Source organism: Benincasa hispida, chromosome 5 (assembly GCF_009727055.1).
Source record: "Benincasa hispida cultivar B227 chromosome 5, ASM972705v1, whole genome shotgun sequence".
Lineage (NCBI taxonomy): Eukaryota > Viridiplantae > Streptophyta > Magnoliopsida > Cucurbitales > Cucurbitaceae > Benincasa > Benincasa hispida.
In genome coordinates, this window is record NC_052353.1 from 7,007,064 (window position 1) to 7,027,705 (window position 20,642).

Sequence of the window (20,642 nt, forward strand, 5' to 3'; positions counted from 1 at the left end):
AATCCTAATCTGTCCACCCCATAGAATCCAGATGTGCGCAGTAGCGGTAGTATTCGAGGGTGGAGCAGGATAGTGCGCTGGAGAACTGTCTCTCGACGCCTGCAAGATATTTATCCAGTAGTACGATCTCACCATACAACAGATGATTGATGAATGGACTGGTCGTACAAAACATCGGGATCAATAGGTCCTGGGTTTAAAGCCATGATCTGTAAAAAAAATATATTTATTTCTCAATTAAAAAAATATTTATTTCTCAATTAGAAGAATAATGTACAACTTAATTAAAAGAATAATGTACAACTTTATAATAAAAAAAAATTGAATATATATATATATGCAGATGTGTGTGTTGAGTAGATGTATACATGCAGATGTATGTATCTGTGTGTATCTGAAGTGTTGCATCTTTGAAAACCAACATGTATTATTTGATATCTAATTATAGTTTTTCTAATTCTTTATAATGCAGATGAACATTGTTGATACACCTGGTACCAATGTCATTCTGGAGAGGCAACAACGCCTAACAGAGGAATTTGTGCCTCGTGCAGATTTGCTGCTTTTTGTCATCTCTGCTGATCACCCGCTGACTGAGAGTGAGGTATGATTCATTGAAGTAGTGTTTTTATTCATGTGACTTGCTACTTATGCCTTGTCGGGTTAACTACAAGGACCATTTAGTTATTTCCTAACACTTTTCGTTAGGGAGAAAATTATGGAGCAGGTGTTTTGAGGAGCCTGTACTTTTATACCTTTATAAGAAAAGTTCATGATTGGTCCTGGATTGTGAATGGCTTCTAGACATTTGACTAAAGTCACCTATGCCTTTTACTTTCAGGTTAATTTTCTCCGTTACACGCAGCAGTGGAAGAAGAAAGTGGTGTTCGTGCTGAATGACCTTTATCAAAATAGTCATGAGGTTTGTTTTATTTCTTTTTTCTTGGTGTACTTAGACTTACATAAAGTATATAAGCGTTAGATTCATTCTGAGCTTTGTTTTATCTTGTAATTTTTGTGCCTTGGTTGTAGCTGGAGGAAGCCCTATCCTTTGTCAAGGAAGATGCAGCAAAATTGTTTGTTGAATACTGAACATGTATTTGTATTTCCAGTATCTGCAAGATCTGCTCTGGATGAAGAACTTTCTGCTTCTCTGGAGAGTGGAGAAGTCTTATCACCCTCTAATTCTTATTGGAGAAGCAGTAGCTTCCACGAACTTGCAAATTTCTTGTACAGCTTCTTAGATGGGTCAACAGGTAATGGAATGGAAAGAATGAAGCTTAAACTCCAAACACCTGTTTCAATTGCGGAACGAAAGAGTCGAAACTCTTGGGAGACAAGACATACGTTTTGCCAAACATCATTAAATGAATTAGTTGATGGTGTAAGAAATTATGGAACAAAGATGGAAAACGAAAGTATTACTTGGGGAAGACAAGCTTTGTCACTGGTATGTATCCCAATCAAAATTTCTACTTTCCAATTATTCTTTCGACCGAAATGCAAGTTTTTTACATCTCTATTTATCGTCCCTGTGGTTTTGTGTAAAAATGCAGATTGATTCTACCCAATCACGTGTTATGAAGCTTGTAGAATCCACTCTACAACTATCAAATTTTGATATCGCTGCCTATTATGTCTTGAAAGGGGAAAAGACTACCACTCTATCAGCTACCTCGAAGATTCAAAACGACGTCATTTCCCCAGCACTAGTTGATGCATTGCATGTCTAGCATAATCACCATCAGCAAACTCTCTGTTGAATTCAACCATTCTTACTACCCAAAGTAACTATAACACTTCTAAATAATCAAAAACAAAAAAAAAAAAGGAGAGAGAAAGAATGGATATATAGGTGTGTGACTGAACTTAACTTTCAGTCTGTCAAACTGTGGAAAGGTAAATTTCTTCCCAGATTACAAATAATTGTAACAGAAAATAATTTGATATCGTTTTTAATGTTCCCATCCTTATTAATCTCTTCTTTTTAAACTATTGCAGAGGCTAACAATGAAAACAAGATTAGAAAATGAGCAATGACGAGTTACGAGTAGGTTGTACACATAAAGTTCTGCATAGAAGAAACAGAAGATAGTGATATTAATACCTGAGCAAAGGGGATGTTACAACCAAATCAATCTTCCTGGAAAGACCAGATGCATGAACATGCTTATGCAAATTATCAATCTGTAACAGTTGAAAGATGTCATATCATTAATTCTCTCCAGGAAAAAACGTGAACTCTTCTTTTATCTTCTTTACAACTTGCATATATATGTGTATAACACCCGTTTTTCAGCATTTCCAATTCTTTAATCTTTTCGTTGGTAATTGGTTGCGACAGATTTTTAACTACAAATAGGCTTGGCTTCTAATTATTTAATTTTCCAAAAATTTATAGAGTTGTGCATCCATCTTAGTATCAGGGTATAGTTTGAATCTCCTACTGTTTCTGCGTGAAGATTTTCTGAAGCTTTATTGATCCATCCATGCTGTTTTCTTGTTATATCTTGACCCCATAACTTCTCTGATCTTGTATAATTTATGTGGCTTTTAGAAACTTCTCCAAGACTATGAATCTTGGCTTCAATCAGGCAATGCTCATGAAGGAATAGTATACCAGGAGTTCTTGCAGAAGCTGTGGCCATCTATTGTTTTTCCGGCTACTCGGATGCATTTTGAGACCTATGAGTTGTTGAAAAAAGTAGATGTTCTAAGCCTGAAAGTAATTAAGAATTTCAGTCCAAGCGCTGCTTCCAAGTTGTTTGACCAAGAAATTCGTGAAGCGGTGAGAACTTCTTTCTAAGCCATGCTGGTCATTTTTAAGTGGGAAATTGGAAATTTACATAATCATTGATTATGCTCTTTCCTGTTCTCCAGCTGTAAAGACATGGATATGGTACAATGTTTAGAGCAGATATTTGGATATTGATTTTAGATGTGCCTGCATTTGTAAAAAACAACTTCCTTGCATAAAGTTTCCACATTAAGAACCGTTTTTAATTTATCAAAATAAAAAAATAAATATATTAAAAGGAATGAATGGTTGTCTTTAAGGTTTAACGTTCCTTTTTTTTTTTTTTTTTTTTGGTGCTTCCCATGAGTTCGGCAAACTCAGGAATATGTAGTTAAAAACTTAAAAACTTATTAGGGAAGAAATATTATTTTACCAAAAACTCCTTTGCCTTGTTTGTACAACGAATCGAGGAAAAATTCGAGAAAAGAAGTGAAATTGTTTAATGATGAGGCTAAGGAGTTAATCTATATCATAATTGCATTGAGCTACTGCTAGTTGAGATATAGTTGAGTTTGTAACTTTCATACTTTATCTGCGCTTGTACAACTAATTTGTTCTAAAATGCTCGAATGGGTCTTCATATGGTTAAGCAAGGACACTCGCTGCAACTACAAGCAATGAGTCTTCTTCATATTCAGCTCTCAGGGCTCTGTCTCCCCACCGCTCCTGCAATCTTGCCCCACCTTTTTTACTGCCGAAGCGGACCATCCCCACCATCTCTCTCGCCTTCAACTTCTCTTTCTTCGTCGCACCCCACAATTCATTTAACACACATTCAAATCGCCTTCTCATTTGTACAAAATATTTGGGTGCTATCTTTTTCTTTAGTTTCATTCTCTTATACTGCTTACGCCTTCCACAATCGTTCTTGTTTTTTTTATAGAACTTATTTTTAGTAGTAATTGAACCAAGTTGTGAAATTGTACAATGTTTTAGATTGTAGGAGTAAAAACATCAAATTTCTTTGGATTAGTAGATTTGACTCACCATTTCTTTTTAATGTGTTTATTTTATCGAAGTGTTTAGGAGATTTGACATGACTAATTTCAGTTCTTAATTGGATTAGTATACATTCATAACTATTACTACTCTTACTATATTGTCATAGAAGTAATGAAAAATCCGAAGGCTGTAAGTTGTTTGGCTAAGGTCTGAGTGAGGTTGGGAAAAAAGGAAAATTTAGTAGATAATGAGATAGAGGGAAAGAGGTGCTTGGCTGGGGTATTTTTGGTAGGTATTAGGATGGGGTGGGTATTGAAAAGCCTGTCTGGTGTGTGGAGAAAGGAAGAGATCATGGCTGTGGTTTTTGTGCGGATAAAAGAGGGTTGTTCGTTGGGAATCGTAAAGTAAGTGCAAGTAGGATAGCAGCACATTGAACAGGAGGTGCTGCGGGAGGGAGATTTGATAAAGGGCTTGAAAGAGAGGGAGGGCTTCTCTGTATTGTTACTATAGTCGTGCTTCTAGAGCTTTTCGTTGGCAATCGAAGGAAGAAGTGCTAAATGGGACACTATGCTGGAGGAAGACACTTTGTTTGAAGCTTCTTGAATACCTGAAGCTCTAGTACGTGTGTACTATAAAGAGAAGGCAAAGAAATGAGTGTTGATCAAAAAGAGAAAAAGCTCTCCGCACACGTTGTCTGAGAGTAAAAGAATGCATTTAAAGCAATGTATAACAATGTGTGAACTGCTTAGAAGTATATACAACAAAGTAATAAGGAAAAGGGGTAAAGATACACACAATTAGCACGATAACAGGGACTGCAGTGAAATTTAACAATATTATAGATATAGTTCAACAACTATTAGAGTTGCTTTAACTCGCTGCATTTTAGTGTATGCTACACTCATATTTTTACTAAAGGCCGAAGTGCTTTTTATTTCATCACTCAAAGATTATCTGACCATAATCTTTTCTTTTATTTACAATTTATTCATCATTTTCATGATTAGATGGATGCATGGCTTGGTAATAGGAGAAGAATATTGGTATTGAATAGAGAAGATATGATATCTTCAGCAGATCGGAATGCTTGGGCAGCTTATTTTACGAGACAGGGAATAAAAGTAGTATTTTCGAATGGGCAACTTGGAATGGTATCTAAACAAGCGATTTTCTTTCTGATCATATGGAGTTTGACATTGTAATAGTCGATAATGTTCTCATGTGGCAACTGTAGGGCACAATGAAGCTAGGGCGGTTGGCCAAGACATTAGCGGCAGATGTCAATGTCAAACGTGGAGCAAAAGGATTACTTCCTCGCGCGGTTAGTTACATGAGTTCACTAAATTCTAATGCTTAAGCTTGTTTTTAAAGTTTTTATGTCTATAATTCTTTCTATGCCAAATCATCTGCACATCATAAATGATTTTTGTTCTATTTTAATATAAACAGACGTGTAGAAGCTTCAAAAGACATTTAGCCTTAAGCCTGAGTGAATCATGCAAATATTTAAAGAGTATTTTGATCTCATGAAAATTTAAAGAGTACAAGTATCTCTCTTGGTGGGACTGAATATTTACTGCACTATTGCGTGGTAGTCAAATCATTTATGTTCACTGAGTTAACTCATTGCTTGATGAAAAACTGCCATGTTTCAGGTTGTTCTCATTTACCTGCTACAACGGTCTGTTTATAACTGTTGATGTGTGACACTAGCTTTTGCAAATCTTCAGGTATAGAATCACTTCAAAAGCGATACAAAGTTTATGCAAGCGGTCAATGTGGTCATATGTACGTTATCATATGCTGGTCAATAATTTCTCGTTTCTAGTTTTGTATTATTATTATTATTACTATTATTATTTTAGGTTTGAAGGATCTTGATTACTAGATAAGAAAATCTCTACCTCTCTTTACTCTCCTTTCTCCTTGTCTCAACCTTGGGTTAAGTTTAAGTTCTTTCTTTTGCCTATGGATGGAATTTTTGACTCAATACTCTATCTGTATGAAAAACAAGTACATATTTGCAGTCTAATAATAAATAATTCCTAGTAAATTGATGGTGACAGATTTGTTCAAAAGTTAGCACTCCAATTGTTCAACGGAGACAGTCATCAAGCAGATTTCCGCATCTTATCAGATTGTCGCAAAGGAAAGTTTGGTTGGACTGCTTTGGAGAGGCGTCCCAGATAATACTGTTGGATGATTGTTTCTTGGAGAATTTCAGCTTCTCTCTTATACAATTTGTATAAATGCTAAAGGCCACCTGGTGGAGAATTAGAATCTCATAAACAGATTCGTGATGCTTATTGCTTTCAACTTGCGGAGTTGCGGGAAGCACAAAACTGGAGGTCCTTGATCATGAATGGCAAGGAGTGTCACCAATATGTGTAGCCATTTTAATCATGTAATATATGTTTTTATATTACTCGTGTAACTAAAACGATCCTTTTGGTTAACCTACATTTGTATCCCAAATAAATTTCGTAGTACTTAACTATATATATCTTTGTCAGCTATTTTTGTGTTGCACATTGTACATCGTTTAGGCGTTTTATAATTCAGGCAAAAAAGATGGATATATTTTAATAGTAATGAATCAGAATTGGTACATCTTCCACATTTGTTTGGCAGAGTGAAGGGGAGCCTGGGAATATGCAAGGGATGTACTACTTTCTTTGGTTTCTCCTGTAAATGCAAAAATAAGAAATGAGGCAACATAACTTCATCTCTGAATCACTTTATTTGGGTAGGTTGGTAGAAGTACAATAAACGAGAATACATATACAAAAGTACTGTAATATGGACAGTACTCTTCTGCACAATTATCCGAAGAATGGTTAAGCAGCTACTGGAACCTTTAGGGACTCGAGTATCTTATCATCTAACTCAAACTTTATAGGCTTCTTGTCTCTACCAATCTTCACATACTCTTCAAATCGCTCCTTCAAATCTTCAGGAAGATTTGTGGTACCTTTCCACCCTAAAATATCCTGGGCTGCTCTTGGCTCCGCATAGAAATGCTGCAGAAAACAAAAGGTACGAATGTCATAGAGTTGACATTAAACCCTTTTTAGAGTATACTTTTATCCTCACTTATCTCAAAATTATGAATCTTCTATGTTTACCCTCAAAGCGCCAAAGAAACTATTCTATTTTACTTACCATATTCCTGAATGGAAAAGCTTTCTTTGCATCAACCCCAACTGCTTTTGGATCAAAATGCACAATGTCAACTGGACGGCCTGCTGCTTGAGCACATAGCTTGGCCATTCCATCAAGAGTCACGGCACGATCACTTACACAGTTGAATATGTTAGAATGTGCTTCATCTGGCTTTTCTACAGCCAGTGTCAACATAGAAGACAAGTCTCTGACATGTGCAATGTTTGTTAGCTGCATACCGGAGCCTGGAATTGGAACTGGTCTATTCCGGACGATTCCTGCATTGGCGTTTTATCAAGTCCATGAGCTCATTAATCAAAGTTAGAAATGTCTAAATACTTTACAAGTTTGTAAAGCTGTGTTCTCTTACTGTCAAAGAACCATTCTTCACAATCTTTGTTGTTGCCAGATCCAATCATGTATTGTGGGCGGAAGATAGCCCAGCTGCCAAAAACTTCTGCAATATATTTTTCAACGCCAACATGACCAGCATCAGCTTTAACAAGATCCTGTCATAGTAATGGTTTAGAATTATTAGCATTCTGTAAGTGTCTTTGGCTGAGAAAATGTATCTAAATCAAAATCTATTTATTATATATGGTGATAGAATCATATTGAAACTGTAATGTTTACCCCTTCAACATGGGGAGGCTCATCAGTTGGCTTATAAATTCCAGCACTACTGATAAATAGAAACTGCTTCACACCAGAGCTCTTTGCCCAATCAATAACAGGCCTGTGTCAAAATATAGGCCAAATGGTAGCTTAGATAGAATTTTAGCATGATTCTAGCTGATTTAAGGCTCAAATCTCCCTACTTACAGAAATCTCTGGAAAAAAAAAGAGCATAGTCTTCATGATTTGGTTTTTCAGGCATATGAATTCCATCCCCCATAAACAGAGAGATTTTGTTTTTAAAAGAAAAATTATGTTTATTGCCATGCTTAAAAGGTGGATTAATATATGTTACCATGCCTTGAAACCTAAGTTGAATTCATATTTTGCATATTTAATTATTTACGGGTTAGATTATAACCCTAGGATTTAGAAAAGTACACTATATAAACTCTTCAACCTTAGAAGTGTTACTATTCTATATTTTGTAATATTCTCTCTAATAAAATTGTTCTTCCTTTACTCCATAGACGTAGTTAACATACTATTAGTGAATCATGTAAATCTGTGTGTCGATTCTTTATTCTTTTACGTTTTCTACATTCTCTGATTATCGATTTCATAACAATATCAACAAAACAAGAAACCTATCAAATTCTGAACTGTAAAAATATAATTTAAAAAAAAAAATCCACCAGAAAGCATGAGAAAAAGTAGTAGAAATTCAGATTTAGCAGCAAATGATGAAGTCACAAACCTCACGGTATCTATGTCCTTGCCATTGTTATCTAATACCACATCAAATGATGCTCCTGCCACAACCTTCCCAATTTCTGCTGGATCTCCCCATACTGTCTTGCCTCCACCACTCACAATTTCCTAAACAACATCCCAAAAGAAAACACACAGATAAGGGATAATTAACCACCACTCATTTTGAGTTCCCCATATCAGAACAAAACTCCTTCAAAAAGAAAAGCTTTTAACCACTAACCGAGAATCTGTTGAATGGGGGTTTCTTCATCTTATCAGAACTCTCTTCACCGACAGTGAGAATTGTGACCTCATGGCCAGAACCCAGAAGCTGTTTAGCAAAATAGAAGCCAATGACTGCATGTCCACCACTGTTTGTGTTGACGATCAAGACCTTCTTCTTGTCAAGAGAGGTAGCCCTGACACTGAAGGAGCAGACATTGGAGGGTCTAAAAGAAGGGTAAGAGAGAAACGAATGGGAAATGGAGAGAGAAGATGAAAGAGGAGAAGGGTGAGAGATTGGAGAGAGTGAGAGAAGAGGAAAAGAAGGAGAAAGGGAAGATGGAAGATGGATGGAGGGCTTAGAAGAGAAGAGGGAAGATGAGGAAGCAAGAGCAGCCATGGAAGCAAAGAATTTTTGAGGTGGACTGTGGTGAGATGAGAACCTGCTCTTTTAGTTTACCAGATAGATGATATATGATCACGGCCAATCATTTTGCTATGCCCAATATACCACTTTGCAACTTTAAAGCTAGCTCCTTTATTTTATTCATGTTTTATCAAATTAAATTTTGTCAAAATTTCTGTTTGCAATTTTGAATATTAAGAATTTGGAGACAGTGGAGCATTTTGTTAGAAAAGGGGGAAAATCTCATTTTCTAAATTCTGCCTGTGAATTGTGATAGTAAATTATTTGTTTTCTTAAAAGAAAATTTTGAAAAATTAACCAAATGATAATAGTTAACATGTATTTCTCTTGAAATCGAAAGTTCAAATCATCATATTTTATATTAGTTGGATGAAAAAGATCTATTATCTTCTAATGATAAATAACAATCAGGATAATTAGCATGAAATGTATACTTGTTGGTAAAGAGTTAGTATACCATTAATCATTGCGTAAATTATTTAATTTTAGTTAGAATTCATGGCATTAAATTTCCACCATGTCGATAGTTTTATAAACAATTCCAGATTTTCATGAATTTGACATTAAAGTAAGAAGTGAATTAACATTTTTATCATATCGTAAAAAAAAAAAAAAAAGGAAAAACCAAGGTTAAATTATAAATTTGATCCCTAAGATCTGAATAAAGTTAGAGTTTAGTCTCAATGGTTTTAAAAGTTATAATTTAGTCTCGATGATTAGATAAAACCTTATATATAATCTCAATGGTTTGATAAAATTCTCATAACTAGGACTATTCCGAAATGTTTAACAAACTGTAGGCATTAAATCCCAATTATAAATCATAAGTGTTAGTAGAGTGAACAAAATCCAACATTGTTAAGGAATGGAATAATCATGGATATATAAGTAAGAACAATTATCTCCATTGGTATAAGAACTTTCTGAAGGAAACCAATGATGGTTTCGATGTGGAAGTGGAGATCGATTCCATTTTTTATTTTCACAACTTAAAAAATTACAGAACAACAACATAAAGATAAACATTTAAACTTAAAATTACAGCATGCAATTTAGGGGAAAAAATGGAAGAAGAATTTTACCTTTGAAGAACAGTTCACTTCATCCTTCTTATTCTGGATCATTAAAATTGAGCAGGAGGTGTAGCTCAATTCTTTGGAAGAGGGAAGGAAGAAGATTGAGAAGGGAAGAGAAAAAATATTCCTGAGAACTCCTTTTGGTAAAAAAAATTTCTTCAGAGAGCCAACAGAGAACATTTTTTAGATCCACAAAAAATGGGAGAAGACGAATGAAAACAATCCACCCAACCACTCCCCTTTGCACGTTTTTGTCAGAGAAATTAGAAAGAGGGAGTGGGAAAATTAAAATAATATGATAGTTTTGAAAACTATTTATAAAAATATTGTACTTTTGAAACCTTTTAAAAAAATATTGTTGTTTTTTTTTAATAGACCGAGGGTTGAAAATTCGACCTAGGTTGGTCGAATTTTCAACACTCGACCTTTACCTTTTTTTTTCTTCTTTTTAATAATTTAGATATTGAATGTTGAAAATTCGACCCACCTAGGTCAAATTTTCAACATTCGACCTTTGTGTATTCTTTTTTTAAAAAAAAAATCATTTTATAAAACAATTTCTAAAAATATTTTATTATTTTATTTAAACTCTAAAAAGAATAAATTAAAAAAAAAATAACATCTCATAAAAATAAAAAAGTATAAATTAAAATATCTCATTTATATAAAAATAATTACAAAAATCAATGTGTTCCACAAGGCGGACATCGTTAATTTCGAGCTAGTTATCATCGTCGACTTCGAATTTGAGGTTGCTCTGGTACCTCTGCAGGCACTTCATGATATAAATATTCATTATGCTCTCCACGACCCAAACCATGTCCATGCACGTATGAAGACGAAGAACCAGCCTCTGAGTCATAATGTCATGAACTAAATGCTGACATCATCATCATCGGACTAACATAATCAGTTTGACTCTGCGTCTGCATCATAGGGGGCAACTCTTCCACATTATGGGCACCTCATCAAACTCATCCTCTTCCCGTACAAGTCCTATACGTCTAGGAGTTGGTGGAGGAACAATAGGTATATCGTACATATAATGTATCTCCTCCATATAGCTTTGGTTGTCACTACATATAGCAAGAACCTGGTTCAAATCATTCGCAACATCACGGAGTCTACTGTTGTTTGATCTCTGTGAATTATAAAATAATTAGATAATATTTAAAATAAATTTAAATTAAAAATAATTAGATAATATTCATTCATTTACCAGATGACCCACAGCTGTTCCTGGACGAGTGATGTAGCACCTTGTGATATTATTATACCAATTAATGTAGTCTTGAATGACATCCCTGTCAAACTGTTCAATAGAAACCCCCACTGCAATAAACCTTGCACAATAGTGTCATCGCACTACCAAATGTGCAACTTTTTCGGACCAATTTACAGTTCTTAAGTCGATATCATGCAGTAGGGGTTCAGTATTACAAGGCGATGGGACATCCTGCTAAAAATCGAATTGTCTCATTACCCTGTCAGGAAGATGCCACTCACCAATGTGAAAACATATGAGATAACTCATCATCCGCCATATGTTTTGACCATTCATACAGAAATTGGGCAAAGTATGCTAATAATTTTGTACGACTCCCAAATAACCTGATTAGATAAAATAAAATATTATATTGGAGAACATTAAAGATAAATACAATAAAAATGTGTATAAAATAATCAATTAGATTCAGTGTAATGTACCTGATCAGGTTGAAGCAGATCAAACATGTATCAGTACTGCTGACTACATGTGTGGCTGTCCTAGTCATACAAAATTTGTCTCTCCACCTAAATTTTTAAATTGATAATTTAGAATCTAAATTAATAGATCAATGATATAAAAATAAAATTGAATTAAAATAACATACCGAGAACCGTAGGCTCGTCCAGCTAACTGAGCGTCATTAACATGTTGTAGCTGTGGAGCCATTATTGGAAATCGCTCCCAAGCCTATAATTGCAAAAGTATGAGAGGCCTAACTATCTCTCGAACCTCAGGTCTTATTGCTTTGCATAGTTGTCTATACAACCATGCTAAACATGGTCTACCCCACGAATACCGTCCCGCATCATAGAGGTTAGCTAATAGTGGCAGGAACATTAAGTAAATAAAATGACTTGATTTGTCGGAAAACAGACTTCCACCCATCATTTGTAGTATATATGCTCGCGCATATTTTATGATGATTTCCTCGTCTACATCATCTGTGAGCTCACGGAATTGTGTTCCCATATCAAACTTAACCTCGATCCTTTAATTTTGTCGGCAGGTGGGGTCACACTGAGGTACAGTTGACAAACTTATGACCAGTCATCGTACATCACTCCGGTGACCGGCTCACCATCAACAGGTAACCCCAACAACACTTCTATGTCTTGTAGAATGATAGTGCACTCTCCAACAGACATATGAAATGTATGCGTCTCAGGCCTCCATCTCTCGACCAAGGCTGTGATCAGATGCCAGTCCAATTGAATAAATCCCAATCGGGCAACCCATAGAATCCAGATGTGCGCAGTAGCGGCAGTATTCGAGGGTGGAGTGGGATAGTGCGTTGGAGAACTGCCTCTCGACGCCTGCAAGATATTTTTCCAGTAGTACGATCTCGTCATAGTACATATGATCGATGAATGAATTGGTCGTACAAAACATCGGGATCAACAGGTCCTGGGTTTAAAGCCATGATCTGAAAGGAAAAAAAAAATATTTATTTCTTAATTAGAAGAATAATGTACAACTTAATTAACTTAATTAAATAATGTACAACTTAATTAAAAGAATAATGTACGACTTTATAAATTATAATAAAAAAAAAATTGAATATATAATAAAAGTATCTACACTTAATTAAATATACATGATAAAAAGATTATTTATTTCTCAATTAAATAATGTACAACTTAATTAAAATAATAATGTACAACTTAATTAAAATAATAATGTACAACTTAATTAAAAGAATAATGTACAACTTAATTAAAATAATAATGTACAACTTAATTAAAAAAATAATGTACAACTTTATAAATTATAATAAAAAAAATTGAATATACAATAAAAGTATCTACACTTAATTAAATATATATGATAAAAAGATTATTTATTTCTCAATTAAAAGAATAATGTATAACTTTATAGATTACAATAAAAAATTGAATATACAATAAATTATAATAAAAAATTGAATATACAATAAAATGAATATATATAATAAAATATTTATTTTTTAATCCTAACTATCTGGAGCCCGTCTTAGTAACGAAGAACACTTCCTTCGATTATGGCCTAACTGATTACAAAATCCACATCGTTGTCGAGTGACTGGTTCTGTCCAATTCATCTCGTTGTGATAACGTGAATTTTTTGGTCTACTAGGTTTTCTCAAACAACGATGGATCAGGATTAAGACGGGTATATTAGGGTGGCGTGATCTAGTAATCTTCATGCGGTACAGGTTGAAATTGATGAGAGTAACATTCAACATACATTGACAATTTATAGTAGTCATCAAATAAAGTCTTTGTAGTCATGTTAAAATATGAGCAAACGGTCATAAAATACGAGCATGGAATGCTGAATATTTGCCACATGACTATAACGTCCGATCTTCACATGAAACACACCTTCATACCGATCGTATGATTGTACTTCATGTTTACTAGATCTTGCAGCTCATTTATTTATTTTCTCGTGTGCGTACCTGGATTTTTACTCCACTTAGTATTATAAAATATGCTTGAAATAAATTGTTAATAACATATAATATATATATATATAAAAATAATATTACCGGAGTGTTATTTATCTTGACGCTCTAATGCATCTCTTATTTCTTCTCTTCTTTTCTCGAAATAATTCACGCATTTGAAGAATGTTATCTGAGAAAGAGCATTTATAGGCAACATTCGAGCTCCTTTGAGGACTCCATTTATGCACTCTGATAGATTTGTCGTCATCCACCCATATCTAAAATCCTCCATCATGTGCTTGAGTCCATTCCTCTAAACTAATGTTGTCAAAAACACTCAGATAGCTCCAATTTATTCCTTTGTTATCTTCAATTGCTTTATTGAACTTCGAATTTGAAACTGACACCCGACACGATAAACATAATTTTTCAATGTATTAAATATGTACTTTTTATTAAAGTTGCTGACGATATGTCATAAACAGAAACGATGGTGACATTTTGGTCCCGTTCAACCATTTGCTGGATTGTTCACTGCTGCGATTTTGCCAGCATGTCAATTTGAAATTAAACACACCTCTTCGTGTGTTACAATTTCTCTCAGGTGTTTCAGGAACTATCCCTATGAGTTTGCGGACTCTTCATCAGCAATGGAAATACAAGTGGAAGAAGATGGCCGTTCGAGTCAACTGATGTAGCAATCAGCAATTTTTCTCGATATTTGTCGTACAAATGTGTACCATCTATCTGAATTATCGACCGACATTTATTAAAAGCTTCTATACAAGGACTAAATGCCCAAAATGCAGAAGTTAGGATAACATGGCCTTCAGTAAGCGTTTCTTTCACTCTCCACTCTACACGTGTTCTGGGATTGGTCTGCTTAACCATATACAACCACCTGAGTAATAATTTATAAGACTCATCCCAATCATCAAACACTTTAGCCAACACTTTTCTTTTGCCCTCCCATACCCTATGGTAAGGAACATGATATCCAAAATTTGATTTGATATCGGACTGCAGTTGTGCCACACTGATAGATGGTTTTTCTCTTACGGCTTCACAGAACTCTAATGCAATCATTGATGAATCCAATTGCACATGACTTTGACTCAGTTCTGAATAAAAACATGTATGCTGCTCACCGTACTTAGTGATCTCGAATAAGTCATGTGATTTTTTCTTTATTGCACGAAGTCTCCACTTGCAACCTTCCTCCCACTTCTTACACCGAATTGTCCAAATCGTCGGTGTCGATTCAACAACCTCATATGGTGCATGACATCTTATTGCAAAACATTTGACTGCGTGTTGTAGCATTTTTTTTTGTCTTGACAAATCATCCCTTTATACAATTGAGTATTGTCAATGTCCACAGGGGTTATAATTGGGTCATGTTCTTGAATGCTATCCAGTACATTCATATCCAAATCGTTGAATGTATCTGAAAGTAACTCATGTTCACGATCATCGAAATCCAACTCTTCAAATTCATCATCCGTTTCAGTTCTGAAGTCTCTATACAGGTTGTTAGCTGTCATATCTTCATTATCACATGGCGATGCAGCTGACTTCGGATCAGGATCAATACATTCAGTTGGATCGACTAAATGATGTATTCAAATTTATATCCACCCCTATCCTATTTATATTTACATACAAATGCACTAAATTCAGTAGTGACATTGATTGAGAACATCAAGTTCATAGCTTGTGCATTCGAAATAGGGAATGACATAAACCTTATTGATCCTGATGGTTCTAGGTTAGGATGTCTATATATTATTTCTATTTGATTTGTTCTCATATCTACACTAAGTGACATCCCAACCATTTCAATGAATTGTTCAAATATAATTCCACTGTTCACATTTATGCTAAAACTCCCACTTAGTGGTTGGTCATAGTCAACTCCACCAATACCATCAATCATATTACCATTTGTAAACAACAAAAATCCCAAGCATTTGCCCGCCATTTTCTAAAAAAAAAAAAAAAGACAAACAATACATTACTAATTGTTCTACTAATTATCAAACTTAAACAAAAACAAACCACAATAAAAATCACAAATAAGAAAATATATATAGAAATATAAGAATTTATGGGTAAAAAAATATTAAACTTTTGTATTTAAACTAAAATATTAAAAATTTTTTAAAAAAATCACAATAATTTTGTATTATACTTTTTATAGAAGTATATTAAAAAATCACAATAATTTTTGTATTAAAACTAAAAATATTAAAACTTTTAATTTATAAACATCATCTTTTTAAGTTTTATGAAAATCAACTTTTAAACATAACAATAAATTAAACTTTTTATAAATATTTTTATAAACTTTTTTAAAAACTATTTTTTCAAAATTTAATACAAATAAAAAAAATAATATTCAAGTTAAACTTTTTCAAACTATTTTATACTATATTTTTCAAAGTTAATACTAGAAAAATCAAATATCATAAGAAAATATATTTCAAAAAATCATAATAATTTTGTATTAAACTAAAAATATTAAAGTTTTAAGCTATAAACATCAACTTGAGGTAAACTTGTTTAAAAACTATTTTTTCAAATTTAATAAAAAAAAATAAAATTAAATTAACTTTTTCAAACTATTTAAACTATATTTTTCAAAGTTAATACTAGAAAAATCAAATATCATAAGAAAATATATTTCAAAAAAATCATAATATTTTGTATTAAACTAAAAATCAACTATTTTAAACTATAGTTTATTTAAGTATATTTCTTACAATAAACTATACTTAAATACAAATAAAAACAAACAAAATATAAATAAGATTAACATGTTTGTATAACATCCCAACCATAAGATTAATACTAATAACAACTACTAAGATTAACACTAATAGAGAAAAAACTACTAACATTAATATATAAATATTATTGAATTCAATATGATAGATCTATTAAATATAATAAAACTAGTAATAAATAAATAGTAAACTCACAAACTTAACTTACCTTTTTGTTCTTTGTTTTCCCAAACAGCAACAAAAACTATAAAAAATATATATAATGTATAGATGAGAATAGAAACAAAATGTATAGTTCTTTAAAAAAAAATGAAATTTTGTATAGTAAAAGGTACAAACCTCACAATTTAATGGACGAATGGGAGAAGAAGAAGATTTGCTGAAGGCAGTGAGAATGAGAGAATGAAGGCAGTGAGGAGAAAATGGGAGGATGATCTTAAAGGTTGAAAGGCAGTGAGGAGAAAAGACAGTGAGGAGAAATGAGGAAACGAAAGCAGTGTGAGAAAATGAGAAGAGACGGTGGGGTTATAAGCTAAATGGTCGAGTTTTCAAAACTCGACCCACGGGTTGGGAAAGCAGTGTAGGATGGGATGAGACGCTGACACGCTGTAGAGATTCAGATTCGTTTTAAAGGAGGTCGACGATTCAAATCACTCTGATGCGCGCTGCAGAGATTCGGATTCTTAGCTAAGCAATCGTGTAGGAGTTTGCGGACGATCGTGTAGTGAGGAAAGAGAGCTCTCGAGAGGCCATCGCAGCGTGCCGCTCATCGTGTACTTCCACTATGCGATCGTGTAGTAAAGTTTAGCGATCGTGTAGCATTTGGTATACGATCGTATAGTAAAAGGTATGTGATCGTATAGGTTTTGAGAAGGCGGTCGTCTAATTGTAATAGCTAAGCGATCGTGTAGTAGGGAAAGAGAGCTCTCGAGAGGCCATTGCAGCGTGCAACTCATCGTGTACTTCCACTATGCGATCGTGTAGTGAGGAAAGAGAGCTCTCAAGAGGCCATCGCAGCGTGTCGCTCATCCTATACTTCCACTAGGCGAGCGTGTAGTATAGCTTAACGATCGTGTAGTAAAGCTTAGCGATCGTGTAGCACTGGTACACGATCGTATAGTAAAAGGTAGGCGTTCGTATAGGTTTTGAGAAGGCCATCGTCTATTTGTAATAGCTAAGCGATCGTGTAGGAGTTTGTGGGCGATCGTGTAATGAGGAAAGAGAGCTCTCGAGAGTGGGAGTTCGAAAGACGCTGTCGTGGAAAGGCCATCGCAACGTGTCGCTCATCGTCTATTTCCACTAGACGATCGTGTAGCATTTGGTATACGATCGTATAGTAAAAGGTATGCGATCGTATAGGTTCTGAGAAGGCGATCGTGTAATAGTAATAGTTAACCGATCGTATAGGAGTTTGTGGCCGATCGCAGAGGATTTAGTAAGCGATCATTTAGTCATACTGAGTGATCGTGGAGAGATTGTAAATGATCGTTTAGTTTCTAATAAAGAAGTTATTCATCGTTCACTTGTTCTTTCCGGAAGCTTGCACCTATTATTACGTTAATAAAGAATTACCAAACGATCGCATAGTAATTTTACTAAACGATTGTGTGCGATCGTGTATATAATTACTAAACGATTCTTTAATTTTCTTTAGGTCGAGGATTTGTTCTATAATTTTCTAGAGGTCGAGGGTTGAACCCTCGACCCGACCTCTTTCAAATTTTCTCATCTTCCCTTACAAATCTTCTTTAGTTTTCGACAGGTCGAGGGCTGAACCCTCGTCCCCTTCTCAATTTCCTTTAGATCGAGGGTCAAACCCTTGATCTCTTCTTTAATTTTCGAGAGGACGAGGGTCAAACTCTCAATCTCTTCTTTAACCCTCGACAAAATATTTTAAACTAAATCCCCGCCTCGAAATCTCCAAAACAACCATAGATTTCTAAATAGTTTCAAAACCACTATATTTCCCTAAATTGTTTTCCTAATCACAATATTATAAAAAAAATCTCCAGAGGGAGTTGTAACTCCCTCTCTTTAATTAAATTAAAAATAATAATAATTTAATTTAATTAATTATATATACATACTATATGTTATTCAAATATAACATATAACCTATAGTTTTATGTTGTATCAAATACAATATAACATATAGTTTTATTTTCTCTCAACTACGCATGACATTTAATATAAATCATATTTATATAAATTCAATTATATGAATCTCATCCATATAATCAATATTTGAATCATAATCAAATATTTAATTCCTCTAAACTATTTATGATATTTAATTAAATCATATTTATATTAAATTTAATTATATGAATCTCATTCACATAATTAGTATTTGAATCATATTCAAATTCCTCTAAAAATACTTTATATTATAATGTATCAAATATATTATATTAATTATATCACATATAATTAATTCCCTCAATTAATTTAAATAATTCAAATCCAAGATTAATTCTTAATTAAATCCTTGTTGAGCTATAAAGGGGACCTTATGGACCTATAAATTAAAGCTCCAATGGTACTTGGATAATTAATTAAACTCTTTAATTAAATTACCCAGCTTTTATTAATTGTCGGTCATTCCACTAAAGACCGACAACTGCACTCTTCGCACTAGAAATATATTTATGTGTCTATTGGATATAACCAATCAACAGTGCGATGACCTTTCACAAATTTCTCGTAAGTACAGCTAGGCAAAAATTATCGTTTTCCCCTGTAGTTACATCTAACTCATTAAGTACCATTAATTCCTCTAATGAGCAATAAGTTATAGTCCAATTATGACTAAGTCTCTCTCGGGCCAAGAGAGGATGTGGCTACATTATTCAAGCCCTGGAATCATCCCTTAAAGGAGCAATTTATCTACTTACCTCGACGTCAAAGAATGAGTAAATTTTGTCTTGTGCAGGTGCAACTGTATTCCCAGTTCTCCAATCAGACGAATCCCCAAAATGGTAGGCTTATTGAGTTGGCAATCTGGCCACCCTCACCTATACAAATCAAAGGACTGCTTTCATGAGTAAGAGTTCACAAATCACTCAAGATTCAGGTCATGTCACCTATGGTCATCTTGGTGAAATGTAAGTCTCTACTATTAACGGTATTATATAATGAGACAAACTATTTCTTGGTTCGGTCTTATATAAACTTTTTGTATAGGATACACTCGCTCACATGTCTGCACATGAATGATCTGGATCAAATCATTTATAACACTTTACAACACTTGTAAGATCTACAAAGCGGGCCGTATCCGTAGTGTCACCAAGATAAGGTACCCAGCCTTATCCATGACTGTTTAGGTTATTATTTAAACAAGATCCACCTGTATGTCTCTACATACTTGTTTAAATTACATAAAATAATCTAAGATCTTAGTTTATTGGATTGAGTGTATGTTCATAAATAACAATATTTTATTAATAATAATTTGTTTATACAATGTTTACAAACTATGAGAATATAAGGGATTTAGGACACTAATCTCAACACTTTCGAGGTGGTTCCAAAAGCAAAGCCACGAGGGTAGAGGTCCCTTGTACTTATCAATGACCAAATTTTAACTTTCTCCAAACATAAAAACCAAATTTATAATCTAACAAATAATTTAATAAAACATAAAAAAAATCAAAATATCACTAATATGAATATATTTAATAAATAATAAATATTAACTTGTTAATTTATTTACCAATTAAATATTCTTTTGTATATTTTATTTTCTATAACTTTTCTAAAAATATTCATATTATTGAGATTTTGTTTATATTTTCAATTAAATCACTTTAAAATGGCAAAGACATTTTAAACCTAATAAGAGTATGTTTTGTCACGTGATAATATTTTATTGAACTATATTTAGAATGCATCAAAATAAGTATCCAAAATTTTCTGTATCTTATTATTTTAAAAATAATAATGCAGACGAACATATTAATTAAAGAGAGAATATGGTTAAATTATGATAAAAATGGTTAGTTTCTCTCTCTAAAAAAAAAAAAGAAAAAGAGAAAAAAGAAAAAAAAAAGAAAAAGAGAAAAAAGAAAAAAAAAAGGTGAGCTTTCCGACCCGTTCTGATTTAAATAAGCGGTGGTAAAGGAGCTGAGGGAAAAGCTGCTTCTTCTTGTAGTTCTAGTTTCTGTT

The 20,642-nt window shown here is 33.5% G+C and overlaps 3 protein-coding genes across 6 annotated transcripts; 2 read left to right on the forward strand and 1 right to left on the reverse strand.

Annotated features, from left to right (window-relative positions):
• The first annotated feature begins 723 nt into the window (after positions 1-723).
• On the forward strand, positions 724-2,985 carry LOC120078539 (probable transmembrane GTPase FZO-like, chloroplastic). The gene is made up of 4 exons (XM_039032814.1): positions 724-922; positions 1,033-1,450; positions 1,557-1,899; positions 2,002-2,985. Exons 1-3 carry the CDS (start codon positions 897-899, stop codon positions 1,731-1,733), a joined length of 621 nt encoding a protein of 206 aa, XP_038888742.1. The 5' UTR covers positions 724-896; the 3' UTR covers positions 1,734-1,899; positions 2,002-2,985.
• Positions 2,986-3,275: 290 nt separating this feature from the next.
• Positions 3,276-6,253, forward strand: LOC120078178 (DAR GTPase 3, chloroplastic-like). 4 transcript variants are annotated; one of them, XR_005481940.1, is made up of 4 exons: positions 3,276-4,890; positions 4,974-5,060; positions 5,395-5,527; positions 5,806-6,253. XR_005481940.1 is itself a non-coding variant. In XM_039032404.1 (3 exons), exons 1-3 carry the CDS (start codon positions 4,747-4,749, stop codon positions 5,986-5,988), a joined length of 414 nt encoding a protein of 137 aa, XP_038888332.1. In that variant the 5' UTR covers positions 3,295-4,746; the 3' UTR covers positions 5,989-6,253. The 4 variants fall into 4 exon arrangements, 1 of the variants encoding a protein (XP_038888332.1); XR_005481939.1 differs by having other exon boundaries at positions 3,291-4,890; positions 5,395-5,469; XR_005481941.1 differs by having other exon boundaries at positions 3,291-4,890; positions 5,470-5,527.
• A 193-nt stretch (positions 6,254-6,446) lies between these two features.
• Positions 6,447-8,992, reverse strand: LOC120078177 (chloroplast stem-loop binding protein of 41 kDa a, chloroplastic-like). The gene is made up of 6 exons (XM_039032403.1): positions 8,511-8,992; positions 8,274-8,395; positions 7,535-7,637; positions 7,272-7,410; positions 6,902-7,179; positions 6,447-6,759 (listed from the first exon to the last, which is right to left on the reverse strand). Exons 1-6 carry the CDS (start codon positions 8,889-8,891, stop codon positions 6,577-6,579), a joined length of 1,206 nt encoding a protein of 401 aa, XP_038888331.1. The 5' UTR covers positions 8,892-8,992; the 3' UTR covers positions 6,447-6,576.
• Positions 8,993-20,642: the final 11,650 nt, after the last annotated feature.